The 15,380-nt window shown below is 46.5% G+C and overlaps 1 protein-coding gene across 1 annotated transcript in view; it reads right to left on the bottom strand.

The window, feature by feature from the left end:
* Nucleotides 1-15,380, bottom strand: part of MYO7A (myosin VIIA) — a 75,196-nt gene that overhangs the window by 53,683 nt on the left and 6,133 nt on the right. The window contains exons 4-14 of the mRNA XM_067289607.1: nucleotides 13,400-13,417; nucleotides 9,571-9,755; nucleotides 8,496-8,617; nucleotides 6,031-6,173; nucleotides 5,824-5,937; nucleotides 4,796-4,949; nucleotides 3,998-4,089; nucleotides 2,936-3,055; nucleotides 1,471-1,613; nucleotides 813-1,023; nucleotides 165-300 (exon numbers count right to left, since the gene is read on the bottom strand). Coding sequence (XP_067145708.1) covers nucleotides 165-300; nucleotides 813-1,023; nucleotides 1,471-1,613; nucleotides 2,936-3,055; nucleotides 3,998-4,089; nucleotides 4,796-4,949; nucleotides 5,824-5,937; nucleotides 6,031-6,173; nucleotides 8,496-8,617; nucleotides 9,571-9,755; nucleotides 13,400-13,417 — 1,438 coding nt within the window. The remainder of the gene's footprint in view (nucleotides 1-164; nucleotides 301-812; nucleotides 1,024-1,470; nucleotides 1,614-2,935; nucleotides 3,056-3,997; nucleotides 4,090-4,795; nucleotides 4,950-5,823; nucleotides 5,938-6,030; nucleotides 6,174-8,495; nucleotides 8,618-9,570; nucleotides 9,756-13,399; nucleotides 13,418-15,380) is intronic.

The following is a 15,380-nucleotide window of genomic DNA, read 5'->3' as shown; positions in this document are numbered from 1 at the left end:
AGCGAAGGGCCACAGCGGCAGGACCAGAGGCTACTGCCCAGCAGTAGGATTATAGTGTGTGTGTGTATATATGTATCAGCAGTATAACTACTCCAACACAGCAGCAGTTGACCTTCCCCCAAGCATCCCCTCACACCGGCAGTGCCCCAGGAGCCGTGTCATACCTTTTGTTTCGTAGTAAACGATCCCAGCAAAGTGGTTAATACCAAACTGGGTTTCATAGTTGTTCTTCGGCGGAATATAGTTGGTGTTCAGCTTGTGCTGGGAGTTCAGCTTGTGTAACATTGTGGCATCTGTACCCTGTGCACATAGGAAAAGATCTGACATTTAATCAGGCTTTTTTTCCTATTAAAATCATTTTCCAATCAATCATGTTGCATTTCTTTTTTGCCTCAGGGGACCACGTGTATTTTGATGAGAGATGTGTTGGAGGGAATCTCTCAAGTGCAGAAATTAAAGAAGAGAATTAAATACCTATGGTATGTCATGTTATATTCAAAATAGTGCTCCAAAGGGAGTATATTTAACATTACTTTCTCTTAAACTTTGTCAAAGTCTGCTCTAGAGCCCCTTACAGGTGCACTCTTCCATTAGAAATGCTAACTTGCTCGTAACCATGACTGTAGTACAGGTGGAAGAAAACATGACAACAGTAAAAACTATGAATAGGTAACCCACTGGTGAATGTGTATTACATCTTTCTTGGTGCCAGATATGTGCCTGGTTAGACCTCCCATAGGATGCCACTGTGCAAATGCATAGTAGGTGAAAACAAGAGAGTCACTGGAAGCAGGACTGAGCCCTGAACGCACCTTGGGGAATTTGCTCTCCTCGTCAATGAGGGAGATGATGTTCATGGGCTTGATGGCAATCATGTCCAAGGCATCCTGGTTGTCAGTGAACTCAATGTGCTGCCAGTTGATGTTCTCCAGGTTGTACTCCTCCTGCTCTAGTTTGAAGACGTGGCGCACGAAGAACTGCTGCAGGTTCTCGTTAGCAAAATTAATGCAAAGCTGCTCAAAACTGTAGAGGTAAGGTCAAGAAATGATTAGTTTAGATCCACCAAACTTGATCCTTCTCCATTGCTTTCCCTGCCTGAAATGATACTCTCAGACCTTATCAACCACTCAGTAAGGTTGCTATTAACTGAGAACTGCTATATTGGTCCAGATTATCATTTTTTCTCCTCAAAAAAAAAAAAAAACACAAAAATCTTATGTGTGTCTAGTCTGAACCCATCAGTTCGAGGTTATGTCCAACGGCTACTATGTGGCCAATACTTGAACAAATAAAGGAAATACCTTGTCTACTGCAACATAAAGGTGACTATTTCTGATCGTCTCTCATCCAGATATAAGCCTCGTGTAGCCCAGTCCTGCTTATCTTGGGAGGGGTGATAGGACTGCATGACCCTGTGCTTGGGTGGTGAAGGAGGGTTAAGACCTGGGTCTCCTTTTGCAGGCTCCATACCTGTTCACAGTGAAGTTCTCAAAGCCAAAGATGTCAAGGAGGCCGATGGATCTCCTGACACTTTTGAGTTCCTGGGAAGGAGGTCTGTAAATTGCAGCATTGATCTTCTCCACGATCCACACAAAAAGCCGCCCATAAATTCCCTGCAATATCCCAAAGATGGAGCTCACTGAGACAGGTTTGCAGCGCACCCTGCTAGCCTGCAGCACCACTTCACCTGTGACAGCACAGACACCCGCAGAGCATACCCAGCTACAGGACAATCCCCAAGGGACACATTCACCAACAGGCCAGTTATGGCAGACACTCGGCATGGTAATAAACTGGAAGAACCACTATGTAGATCAGGGATAAGTGACCTGAAAGCCTAGACTGAAGACAACCCAAAACAAAATCCCAAATTTGGACACTCCTAAATTTTGGACCTATGTGTTTGCTCTAAATCTCCTCTGCCAGAAGTTATGGTTATAGGACAACCTAGAGTCCTTCCCCTGGTTTCTAATCATCTCTCTCTGGAGATCAGCAGAGCTATGTTACATTGTTAGGCAAGTCAAGGACTTACCTCCTGGACAAGGTAATGACTTTCTTAAATGTTCCAGCACTGTCCAAACAGTTGAGCTTGTGCTGTTTCAGTACTCCAAGAACTGTGTGTTTTACAGTGTTATTGGTTGCTTTTGTATAAACTACAGCAATGCTATCTGAAAGAGAGTCTGATGCAAAGGCCCATCACCACTGTAGAAGTCACCATCTGGATTTTCAGACCAGTTATGCATTAAAGCAGCTAGCCTGATCTACCAGTCCCTCACAGAGTGAGGGCTCAAGTTGGGCAGAGTAGGCCACCAAAGACCAGAGCAGCATTTGCAGCAGGCCACTGATGCTTGCATTGCAACCTTACACGGGGATGCAGACAGCACAGCAGTGATGCATGACCATCCCACGAACCTTCACTGACCCAAAGCTTTGTGTGATGCTCTCTGTAAGTGCTCTGGTGACTGCCAAACAACTCTATCCTTATTCCCAGGAAGTTTGGCTTTACTTACTGCTACGGACATGCCCAAATCCTGAAATTCAGGTGGGAGTGTTGCTTGTGTTAGTAGAATTGCTCTGAATTATGGCAGCTGAGGATCTAACCTTGGGGCTCAAGTTGGGACATTTCCCTGAAGCTGAGACAAGCTCAGTTTAGGATGCTGGCTCCTTCCATAGGTCACTCTTGAGTCTGGACAGGCTCAAGTCCAGATTGCAAAGCCCCTGAAGACCAGGCTATCTAGACTACTTCCATCTCATCTTTCCATGCATCCCACTACGAACAAAGTTTCAAGGCGAGCAGGACTCATTCTGGTGATCTGAACTCACACATGCAAGACCAAGCAAGACAGTTTTCCTCAGGGATGGACGCTCTGGTCTCAAAACTGGCAGATTTCTTCAGCTTATCTACAGGAGCGGCAGGAAACATCCTAAGATTTACCTTTACAAAAGCATCCCTCACATCCAGCGCTTGTTCCATGCTGAGGGGGGTGGAGACGGTCTCGCCTCTTGTGATTATAGTACGGCTGGTAAGGCAGTTCATCACGTCCTGAGGGTCAACCTGGCAAAGGCACCACCAGACACTGTTGCTGACTTTATAACACAAGGGGCTTTATAAAGACTTGGGCTAGTGGCCTGATCATGTACAGCCAGAGAGGAAATGTGTGGCCCCCCCACAGCTGGAAGCAAGTGACTTCTTTTCTGTAACAGGGCAAACATCCCAGTGATGTCACAGGCATTTTCGGAAAGACTAATTAATATGTTTGTCTTTTACTATGGAAAGCGTTCCTGTGAGTTAGTGTCAGATATTACTAAGGGATGAGGAGAGGAACTGAAAAAGCAAAGCTTGCCCTAGGCCTGCAGAGCCATATCCTGCTAGCACCAAAGTAGCTTTGCACCCCTTTGACCCCTTTTATACTGCTGAGTTCAAGCCAGGGAAAGCCCCAGTCCTGGAAGCACATGAAAACAGCCTCTGGATGTCTGTGGGTCATATTCTGGGACCAACTGGAGCCCACAGAGAAAAGCTGCTGTCCGTGAGGAAGCCCTGTCGTATCCTGGGGAGGACACCAAGGAGTGCTCCAGCTTGTGGAGCTGTTCAGACAGTTTGCATGGGGATCATCTCACCTCATTTCAGACACACACAGTGTAGGTGACATCTCCTTCTCAACTACTGTAATGAACTCCCTTTACATTCAATGAGAGAAACAGGCTCTTTTAGGGAGTGACCTTCTTTGGACGTCATTTTTTAGGATGACGTGAACTGTGCCCCAGAAGTGTCTGTTTCTCTCCAGTGTTGCAAAGGCGAGTTCAGAAACCAAGCTCAGATGGAGATACCTACCTTCATGATGCTAGTGCAGGGTAAAGTATGGCTTACCCAGGCCTCTTTCAGTCTCCTAGAGCTGGCAGTGCAAAGAGAGCCTGCTTCAGATGAGGCTTTCCAAGCCTTGCCAGAATATTAAGAATCCACAAGCATGGAAACAAGCTGAGAAGGGGACAATAACACCACAGAGCCACTCACCTCCAGCAACGATGCTGCAGTGATTAATGATGCCGACTGAACAACCTCACAGGCATCCAGGTTGTCATAGGTCCGAGCTAGAAGGGGAATGGCACAGGGAAAGCCGTCAGCAAGCAATGCAGCTGTGCAGAAGGTAGATGGGGTGGGGAAAAGGCCCTTTGCCACTGCCTCCACGTGATGCCATTGCCTGCAAGGGACCTGTATTCTGTTCTGCTAGACACCCTAAATGACTTACACCAACCTTGGGTAAAAGTATTTCTAGCATGTAAGTGCTTTAAGCTACGTTCTGTTTTCCAAAGAGGCTTTTAAATCACCATGTCATTTCCTTTGCAAAGGCATATCCAATCATACAAGCACTTCCGAAATACTCCATTAGTCTTTCCTTGAAAAACCTGAGTCTAATGAATAGCCTGCGGCCGTATTCAACCTCCCTAAATTCAAGAAAGGTGGATGTCACTGAGACTGTCGCAGTGAAGGGCTGCCAGCCCCGGGTTGCCTGGACAGGTACCAGAGAGGTAGGATGACATATTGATGGTCCTACTGCAGATGGCTTAACATGACCTCCTTCTCCACTGAGCGTACCGGAGTCTGACAGCCCTGGAGAGTGGAGACTCCTTCCTCATTTCTTGTCCTTACATGCCACAATAAGCACCTGAGTCCCTGGCACAGCACTGTAACAGGTGGCTGGATACAACCTTCTGTCCTGAAACTTGGCTCCCTCTCACCACATAGAACACAGACTAAAAGTGCACTGGAAGATGTCCCCGTGCTTTGTCCTTTTACCTTCATACTGCAAGTTCCCCATGTGCAGTATGGCAGCCAGCAGCTTGGAGATCTCCCAGTTCTCGGTGTCGGTGAACATAAGGACCTTCATTGCAGAGCGAATATTCGCGTACTCTTTGCTATCATCTCTGCCATCGCAGGTTGTGCAGTTACCCTGGGAAGGCAAAGAGGTCACACAGTGCACAGCGTAAAGCTGAGTGTGTCTAGCACAGATAGGTGTAACCCTAAGGCATCCAAGGCTTAACCAAGTTTTCCCCCAAAGCAGCAGATGTTTTGCGTAAGGAATAAATAAGCAACAGATGATGCTGAACCTGGAGATCTGGCTCTACCCTTTGGTGCATGCTATGATGCAGTGCTCAGTCTTGTGATCTGCATGATCCCACTGTCCCCAGCTACCCTGTGTCTGGCTGCAGTCAGCGGAGGAGAAAAGGCTGCCTGAAGTGGGGATAAAGAGACAGAAGGAAACATGGTTGGGGTTCCCACAGATCCAGCTAGAAGGCTGGCTCCCAGCCTTATTGATGATGGCCTGGCCTTTACTGCACCTGCTTCTACCAGCTCCTGCTGAGATTATGACACTGATATATAAGTAGCGGGGCTGGAGATTGCTGGCTGTGTTAGACACTGCACTCTGTGTGGATGCAGAGACTGCTCAGCTCCATACACTGCTGAGATCGCATCACCCATCCTTGCACATGTCCCCTTCCATCAGCTACTGCAAGAGCATTGGGTCTATGTAACACCCTGGTTATTTCCAAACAAGTGACCCGGGCACAAAACATCTAAACCATCCAAGCCTGGGTCCTGCTTCACAGGAATAGTGGAAATGGCCTGTCTTTTACATAGGGTTTGGGGCTGCTCTAAGACTGTGAAGCTTGTGGAGGGACAAAGATGGCCCACAGACCCTATGGCTAAGACTCCAGAAGGTCATAAGCAGCAAAGCAGCCTCTTGGGCTGCATAGGAAACATCTCTCACAGCTTCACTTCGGTGAACACGTCACATTCAAGCCTCTGCTTTCCTGTGCTCTCACCATCGCAAGATAGTTGTAGTCAGTGGCTTTCCCTAGACCCAGTTTCTTTTTCTGCTCCATCGTCATTCCTCTCAGCATGCAGTAAAATACGTGGTAATTCCTCTCATCCTGGGCCTGGAATAGAAGAGAAGTGTCAGCTCCGCGAGAAGGGCACTGCAAAGGTGGCCTGACCGAGTGCCCGCTTCTGTGCTTTCGGGAGAGCCTTACCTGTCTGCAGACCCGGGACTTCTCCAGCAGGTACTGTTCAATCTTTGCCCCCTCGATGGCTCCCCTCTTGTTGAAGTGGATGTCAATGTACTTCCCGAATCGGCTGGAGTTGTCATTACGGATTGTCTTTGCGTTCCCAAAAGCTGCAGGGAAGAATCGCAGCATGTCAGAGAGGACCTGGCACAGGGAGGGTCATGAATCTGGTCTCAAGGGAAAAAACAGAACAGGGCTGAGGGGCTATGAGGGTTAAAAGCAGCCCCATGGCTTTTCCCTTATGTGCGATTGGTTCAGGATCATCTCAGCATGGAGAGACAGGATATGATGTAGATGGCTCTGTGCTGGGAAATATGGAGAAGAGAAGGAGGCATGGGATGACCTTATCCAGGAAAAAGGTCTAGAGCAGAGGGGTTTTGGCAGCAGCTGATAAAATGCAGGAGGGTTTAGCAAGGCCAGCAGGAGGATGTTATAGTGTGCGAGGTGATGCTCTGCAGGAAATAACGGAGCTGCTGGCGAGTGATTTGTTGACCATGATGGAAAGGAAAGAGCTCATCCTTTAGGGAAATGCAGAGGAATTAAGTCAACCTCCAGAGGGAGACTTTGCCCTGCAAACGGACTGTATGCAGTTCCACCCTTCATGTGGCTGCAGATCACTCACGGGAACACCCTGGCATCTATGCTCTGGGATTGCCGGGTGGGGAGCGCTGCAGGCACTGGAAACAAGTTTGAATACAGGGCCTCTCTTCCCCTGGGCCCTGGATGTGATTAAATGCACTACTGCAATACTTAAGTGCACATGGTCAAGGGCTAGGACTCCCTTGGGTCGGATGCTGTACCAGCTCCAGTAACAGGCGCATCAGCTCTCCGGTGGGATCGGCTCTCTTGAGAAAGCAGACAGGATTGTAGCGGTCCAGCACCCTCGAACCCTGACTCAAAGCACCAGAGAGCCAGCATGGCTAGTTCAGCCCACAAATTCAAGCCCAAAGCTGAATTTGCACCCCAGACACACTTCCCCTCTAAGTCCCATTACTTACCAACACCGAGTCTGTTCTGCCTGATATAAGCTCTTGATGCCGTTACATGCGTGTCCCCCAGGGTGCTGCAAACATCCCATGCACATGCCACACACCACAGTGCCTCCTAATGCCAGCACTGCTGGGGCCATCAGGTAGCCCTGCAGTGCACCGAGAGCCCTTCAGGCATCTTAATGCAACAACCGCTTACAGCTGAGGAAAGCTGTAGCTGAATGCAGAGAGGGAAAGCCCAGCTAATGGTTTTCTTGCCAGCTCTGCTAACATTGTTAATGTGAAGCAGTTAGGGTATTTGCATTTCCATTCGTTTCAAGGGGGCTATTTATTGAGAAAAATGCTGCTCACTGCAAGTGGCAGGGGAATAAAAATAATGTTATTCTTTAAGGAAGAGAGGAAGGAAATGCTACTTTTTGTGAATAAAAGGTCCATCTGGCACTGCTTTGGGGGCCAAAGAGTCAAATCACCTGTTTAAATCACAGAGATCCAATTAAATCAGTGGGGCTGGCCTTTAGAGACCAACAATCTGATTCTCATTATCTGGATCTTTCTTGAACTGTATTTATTTCTTTTTCTATATTCTACTGACATTCATTCTAACCTTGGTCAGGGAAAGGTTTGTTTTGCTATTGCCTATTGCCTTTACAGGTGTTTAGTCTCTGAAGCTTTGGTCAAATTAATTGCATGTTCAGCTGAACCAGCAAAGAATATGAATATGGGTCTTTTCTCTGCAATTATGATGAAGCAAAACACTTGAAGTAGTTTGCTGAGTACAGCATTTACATGATATTGGTGCTCTGTATACACGTACAATTCCAACACTGGAAGAGGTTGTGAGGTTTTTCAAAAGAGCTTTATGTACCTGGTGATCAGCATTTTTGAAATCCAAAACCACAAAGAGAATTAGGTAAAATTCCAATTTCTATTTTGAAATCACGGTGTGTGTGTGTGGGGGAAATGTTCTGTTTAAAAGTGGAAAAAAAACACTTTTCAATTTTTAAGAAATTTTGAAAATATTTGAGGTCAGCTTAAATATTTCATTTTCAACAATAGTTGTCAAAAATATTAATGGAAAAATTGACAGCCCAAATCAGAGGATATTTTCATTGTGAAAAATAAATTCAAACTGAAAGAAACCAGATAGGCTGTTTAACAAATGTTTTCATTGGAGCATTTGAAATTTTTGTAATTTGTCACTTTTTGAAACTCAAAATAAAACAACAGGAATCCACATCTGACAATATTTTGTGGTCCCTGAATCTGATCTTTCTGGCCAGAAAAAGAGGAATGATTCAGTGCAATGTTTGTTTTTCACTTCCAGTGCTGAGCACTTGAAACTCAGGCCATCGCTATCACACAGTCAGGCACGTGCAGTTGCATATTCACCACTTCAGGATTGCTATTGGCAGACACAATTCCCTCTGTCACCCGAGGCCTCACCTTCCAAGATGGGATTTGCCTCCAGGACCTGCTGCTCAATCCAGGAGTGCTGACCGCTGATAGCGGCCAGGAATTGCAGAATCAGTTTGGTGCTTTCTGTCTTCCCTGCTCCTGATTCACCACTGCAAAGACAGCAGGAGTCGAGGTCAGTGAAAGCCCTGCCGCATCCCTGCCGGTGTCCCCATATCCCTTGGTATGACTCTATGACCTGTCCTGTATATAGGGTAGCCAATATAAGTGATTGAAATGGACCCTTCTGGTATTAAATAAAAGAGCACTGGGGCTGACCCCTGGTCCCATGGCCAAGTTGCCTTGCATCCTCACTTCTCTGAGCTTCCTGGCCACTGGAACATTGCATCATGCTTGGCCTTGATTCTCCTCTAGGTCCCATGTGATGCTCTTTTGGCCCTCCAAGGTAATCATGACTGCATAGCCTGTTCACTCCCAGATATCTGAAATAAAGTGTGTGGAGTGCAGCAACCCAGCAGAGTAATGTTTTTATGCACTGAAACTTGCGTCTGGGTATTTCTTGCCCTGGAGGGAGGAGGTGGCAGCCTGAAAGCGTGTAAGGTTGTTCCAAGATGCAGAACTCGATGGGATAATGTTGGAGGGCTGAGGAAACCAAACCTAGTCCACACTGCCATTTGGGGCAGTCATTGGGGTGAGCTATCCCCATAACCGTGACTGGACATTTCTTGGAGACCAAGATTGAGCAGTGTGAAAATCAAGGATCCAGCACTCGTGCCTGTCCCTGGCCCTTCCTTGTGCAGAATGTACAGAACTCTGCAGATCTCTGCAGGAATACTGGGACAAATGAAAAGCGGGGGTTTAAGATGAATAAGAGATTTATTGGGTTGTAAGATAATTACCAAAGGAATGACAAAGCATATTTACTAGGAACATTAACTGCAAACAGTAGAAAAAACAACCCTGCACTGGGAATAAGTGGATGGAGGATCTCATGGTTCTTTTTAATTTCTGATTCTATTTGATAAGCTCTTCTCTAACAACTGAGCTGCAGGTGCTCAGCATCCTTTTGCAGAATAAGACCCAATTTGGAAATTCACCAACCCACCTTATGATGCAACACTGATCCTTGTTGGTGCGCTGCATGTTGAAATAGCAGTTGTCCGCAATTGCGAAGATGTGTGGTGGCATCTCCCCAATCTTTTTGTTGGTGTACAGGCGTATCTGCTCCGGTGAGTAGATGGGTAAGAGCTGGTAGGGGTTTACTGCCACCAGTATTGAACCGGTGTATGTCTGGAGGAGAAGCACATGAAGGTTTATGGGGACAGTGAAAGCTGGCTGAGAGCTGTGGCAGCTTGGATGGAGAGTGGAGGCCAGATAAATTAAGGTTTTTCACAAGCCGGATGAAAGATGCTTGCAGGGTGAAGCCTGGAGGAAAAGTGGAGCAGAAGTCTCAAACTATCTAAATTAGTTTGTACTCAGCCACACTCACACACAACATAGGTTCAAGCCTTAATCCATATTTCAGGTGCTCCTCAGCTCAGATTCAGAGTTTGAAGTCGAGCCCATCTTTGCAGAAATATCTCCAGAGCCAGCACATATGCACCAGAGATGAAAGGGACCTGGAGATCATTGCTCTCTCTAAAAGCAGGACCAGCTGGATCTATACCATTCCTGACAGATGTCTACCTAACATGTTTTTAAAAACCCACACCAGCCCACATTTTAAAAACCCTCCTGCAATCCATTCTTCTTCACTACCATCTCTATCTAACTTAATCTTTCCTAGCTGCAATTTAAACCCTGTCTTGTGGACATAGACATGGCCCATGCAATCCTGACATATCACTTCTTGGCTATTTCTGAGTCATTTTTGAAATGGCATTTTGTCCATCCAACTGTGTAGGTGTCTGGAGCTGTGCAGAGGTGTTAGACATCTGCTCCTTTACTCCCCAGGCATAACGTCTTTTATGTAGCTAAACCCAGTGGCCATAGGGGTGTGGAGGAGGACACAAGGAGCCTATGGTCCATCATATGCATGCAAAGATCAGCTTATCAAATTAAAAAAGTGTCATGAAAGAGTGCTTTAGCTAGAGGAAGGACTCTCATTCCCCAGGAGAGCTGGCAGGCAGCATTGTAGGCAGGTGCCTGCTCTGTACTCTCCTTGCTGTCCTTGGAAGGTATAAATATAGGTACATGAAGCCTCTGGACAACCCTGTGAACAGTACTTCTTCCTCACCCATGGCAACCAGAGACCCTCTTGTGAAACTAGTCACAGCAATTGGCTGCAACCCAGTTGCACATCTGAAGGCAAAGGTGAAGGTGAGTAACAGCAGATAAAACATACACAGGGAGAAGAGGATGTGAAAAGCCCTTTCAGCCACCGTGGGCAGGCAGAGAACAACCTTCATATGGTAGCAAGTACCAAGGTAAATTACTGGCCAATTGGTACATTTCTGTTAACAAACACATTTCCTGACAATGGAAAACTCTGTGGCCCTCAGAGGAACAGAGCCTGTCCTTGGCCTTGGACAGCAAAAAACGTCGGGGTGCCTTGCTCTTTCGTTTCTGCACTTCCAGGAAGCATTTCTCTTAAAACCCTCAGCAAAGAAGTCTGACAAGAAATAAAAACCTTGTCATCCCACTTAGAGGTAGCTCTGAGGGCTAGGAGGCTTGGCTACTCCCAATCTCAAGATGAAAGTAAGGACTTCCTTCCCCAACTTCTGCTGTCTGAAAGCTAGTGTCTTGAGTAAGTGAGTCAACTGGGCTAAGCGAGTGGCGCGAGACAGAAGCTGCTACTTCACTCCATGACTACAAAGGGATCCAGGTTTAGTTTTTTAAAGCTTGTTTAGGTTAACTTTTGGCAACTTTTGGCAAGTTATGCGAAATGAATCCCACTTTTATTTCCTGGTGGAACCAGCTATGAAACTGTTTCCATTCCTGCAAATATTCTTTCCAGGAAAAAAAAAGGTCAACATAAAAATAAATCTTACAGCTTTATAACTGCATGGCTTAAAACCAAAAGCAGGCCTTCAGCACAAGGGAGCAAAGTGGCACAGGCAAGGATGCTTGTGAACCATGGAGAAAAATCTCTCCATGCTCTGCTGGCTGCAGATTGCAAACTGGCTGACGAATAAAGCAAATCTGAGTGGTTTTGCTGCCTTTCTGAAGGCAGCAAAATAACTATCTGTGGTACTGGGAGGAGGAGAACGGGACATGTGGAGACATGAGCTGGCAGCCCCAGGTCAAGTTTCTCCTGTCCAAGGCTCGTATCCCTTGGTTGTGAGAGAAAAGGCCTTAGTGGGGTGAGATGATAGTTCAGTCTCCACTGCCCATGCAAAATTTCCCACCTGCTCAGGCTTCCTGAAAGGCAGCCAGTAGGTGGCAATTGTGTCCTGTGGTGGGGATGCTGAAAACCCTCTGGGACCTGACTCTGGCCAACACCAGAGAACAACTTTCTGCTCAGTTCTAGGTGGGGTTTAATTTTACAGTGACGACTGAGAGAGGATACTGCAGTTCTCCCTGTAATTGTGCAAGTTACGTACCAGGAAAGCCAAAAGGGTCTTTAAGCTCAAGGACAAGGTTGTCACAAATCCCAGAAGGCAGAAATTGGCTGCGAAATAACATAGGCTGGATGTTAGAAGAAAGTATTGAAGTAGGGGAGCAGTGAAGTCCTAGTGCAGCCTTCCACAGGGACGGAGCAGGCAAGTTCAGTGCTCAGAGAAGAAGTGAGCTCAATTTCTGAACGGGATTATGTCACCAACATCCCCAGTAACCCCTGAGTCCCCTTCCCGTCCAGGGTAAGACACTAGGAAGATTTCTTGCTGCTTCAGAAGTTATTGCCAGACTAATTTTAGGGACATTTCTAATAGTCTTCCTTGAACCTCCTCTCTCTTTTGACTTCCTCTTTGCAGAGATCTCCGAGAACCCTGTGTTTCAGCCACATTTCTCTGCCCTGCCCTGAATATAGCCAGCGAGCCTTTTAAAGGAGTTAACCATTAGTTGCAGGAATGCTTTCTGGATGCTCTCACTGACCCTTCCCTTGTGATCTCTGATGGACTTTGTCAGCAGAAACTCTTGTGCTATTGCTTGTTTTTGTAGGTCATTCCTAGTTGATAAATACCCACCGTTTGCCCAACTTTAGCTGCTGATGGCATGAAAAACTTTGGCCACTTTGCTGATGAGGGGCCAAAGAGCACCTCCAAGGAAGTATTCTCTGATTTCTATTGCTGGGTGAGAGCAAAGTCCTTCTGCTTTGGGAAAATAAAGCTTTATGGATAGGCAGGGGTTCTGCCATAGCTGACCACTTACATCAGAAATACATCTCATTCATTACTGCCTGCATGATGTATATACTAATTAGCCCTGAACAAATCCTTTCTGAACCTGCTTCCCTCACTACACAGAACTCCGTGGCTGACTTCATCTGGATTTTTATGGGGTTAGAGCTCTACCAAACTCCCCTGCATTTTGTCAGCCCTTAGTGAGCAGCAGGCACTACATTCATCTCCAGATAAACACATTTAACCCTGCTCAGGAGTCCAGACTCCCTACCAAATGCCCATGCTGTTCAGCCTGGTTTTCTCTCAGCGCATGCAAGCCAAACCATGGGAAATGAGCCTCTGCTGAAGTTTTTCTCATTTTGTTGCAGAAATTTCTTTCCTCCAAGCAGAGGTCATTACTGAAAAGTGCTTATAGCTTTAGCCATCCAACATCACATTCACAAGCTGGGGACTTTCCAACTCTGGGAAGATGCCATGGCTTTATTATAAGGGCCAAGCTCTGCAGTGAAGGAGATGATGCTCTCAATGCATTTGTGAAGCAGCAGCAATGGTGGTGCAAATTAAATGAGAATGTCACAATGATTAACAGAAATAAGTGATCCAGTAGAAGGCATGACAGTGATTGTAAATGACAGCTCAAAGAGTCATACTTACCCTCCCGCCACAATTTGTCTTAGGTGTAAAATGTAAGGGAGGAGAAAAAGGAAAATTATATTTTATTAGAGCAGAATTACACCCTCCACAAAGCTAAGGAGATGAAGAAATGAGGGACTGAAGTCCCATTGGAAGAGTCATCCCTCAGCAGACTCAGAAATCCTTCCAAACAGTGAAGGTAAAGTCACAATGAGCATCACCATGTCTAAGAGAAAGCAAATTAAACCCTAGGAAAAAAAGAAACACCTCAGGGGACTGGTTAATCCTGCCCACAAGACATCAACCTGGTACCTTGGCTTTGCAAAACTGACATCAATATTTACTCCCCTGCGCACAAATCTACTCCCTCTAGTTCCACCACTCTTAAAAGATGAGATCTAAGATTGGGTTCTTGAGCCTCCAGTAACACATGCAGGGGTTTGTGTCAAGCTATGCATTCTGCTTTGGGAACATCATTTTGATTTTGAGATTGCACTAAGTACTCTGTGGTGCCCAGGATCATGGGGTGGCACTCCAAAGCTGTTAGTGGTGTGGAAAAACCAAGGCACAGTAATCTGGAACTTCTGTGATGCAAATGCAAGCAGCTTGCAATAAAGAGTCGGATGTGCCCAAAGAGTGGATTTTAACAAGGGAATCTGGTAAGGAACCATCTGCTACGTTAGGTGAAAAAAAGAGGTCCTTGGAAGTGCCTCTCTTTCTCTATTGTCTACACAAGGTGTCTAAGGCAATTGTGAATCTAGCTTGGGCCAAATCTGTGCAGAAGTAGGGCCAAGAGAGGGGCTTGAGGGCTGTCACACAATCACCTGCACTGCTGAATTGTTAGTGCGCTCTTTGCCACTAGCATGCTCCCAGCCAATGCCTTGGCATAGCAGCGGGGATCACACAGAAGGGATGGGCATGTTGGATGCACGTGGGTGATGGGCTGCAAAGATAACAGATAAATATTCTGCAGGCCCAGGAAACCAAAGGGGTGTGAACCCTAAGGTCTGGATCTGGTCTAACACCAGATGAACAAACTCCAGGCAGTGCTCATCTGGTGGTGTGAAAATGGGTGGAGTGACCAGTCACTCCCAATTAGATCAGGGTGAGTGGCCATCCCTTATGCAACAGCTACACAGGACACCTGGCTATGTCACCATCAAACCCAAAGAATCATCAAAGAAACCACATGGTTACTGAGTCACTCCAACCCAAATCACTGCCCACGCTCACCTCCAGGTTAGCAGCTGCCCTTTGCATTAGCCTTTATTAGTATGACGCTGCCAAACAACTTTCTGTCCAGTAGCCATTCATGCTCCTAATCTCCCAGGATGCCTGTGAATAGCTTAGTGAGGGAGCTCAGAGACAGGAGCTTTTGTAAAGGAGGTGCTTTTATTCATGGGAAATTTGATATTGCACACCTGAAATCTTATCTGAAGACCTCTGTACACTCAGTGAGGCAACAGGTACATGCCTGATGACATAGGGACCCCCAGGAGAGACACATGAACGCCACTGACTAAATACCCAACCTGCTCTCAACCTTTCTGCAGAGCAAGAGGGAGCTGTGGGAATCCCCTTGGTACCACTGCAGGGTGCCCACAAACAAGAGAAAAAGGGGAAATAAATATGTTCCCTGAATGAGTCAATCAATCAGCTGCAAATCACTGGCTCTCTGCACTTCTTGGATGGCATTAGGGTTGCCTGAATTTAGTTAGCCCCATGAGTATCTAACTTTGAAGCTGGACATGATCTGAGCCAGGGGTTGAACCTCCAGAGGTCCCTTCCAAACTAGATTCTTCTATGATATCTGAGCCCTAGCCAGCTCTAAAGCAATTCACCTTGTCCTACACGCACCAAGGTCTGGACAGCTGAAAAGCAGTTTTGGCTCTGTTGGCTGTATTGGGATCTCTGGTGACCACCATGGGTACTCTGTACACATGGTGACACCACCTCAAGTGTGAATTTGACCCTTCTAACTTTTGCTAGTTTATCATTGTAA

Source organism: Apteryx mantelli, chromosome 1 (assembly GCF_036417845.1).
Source record: "Apteryx mantelli isolate bAptMan1 chromosome 1, bAptMan1.hap1, whole genome shotgun sequence".
In the NCBI taxonomy this organism is placed as follows: Eukaryota; Metazoa; Chordata; class Aves; order Apterygiformes; family Apterygidae; genus Apteryx; species Apteryx mantelli.
Note: the sequence above shows the minus strand (reverse complement) of the source record. Positions and strands in the feature narration are given on the sequence as shown.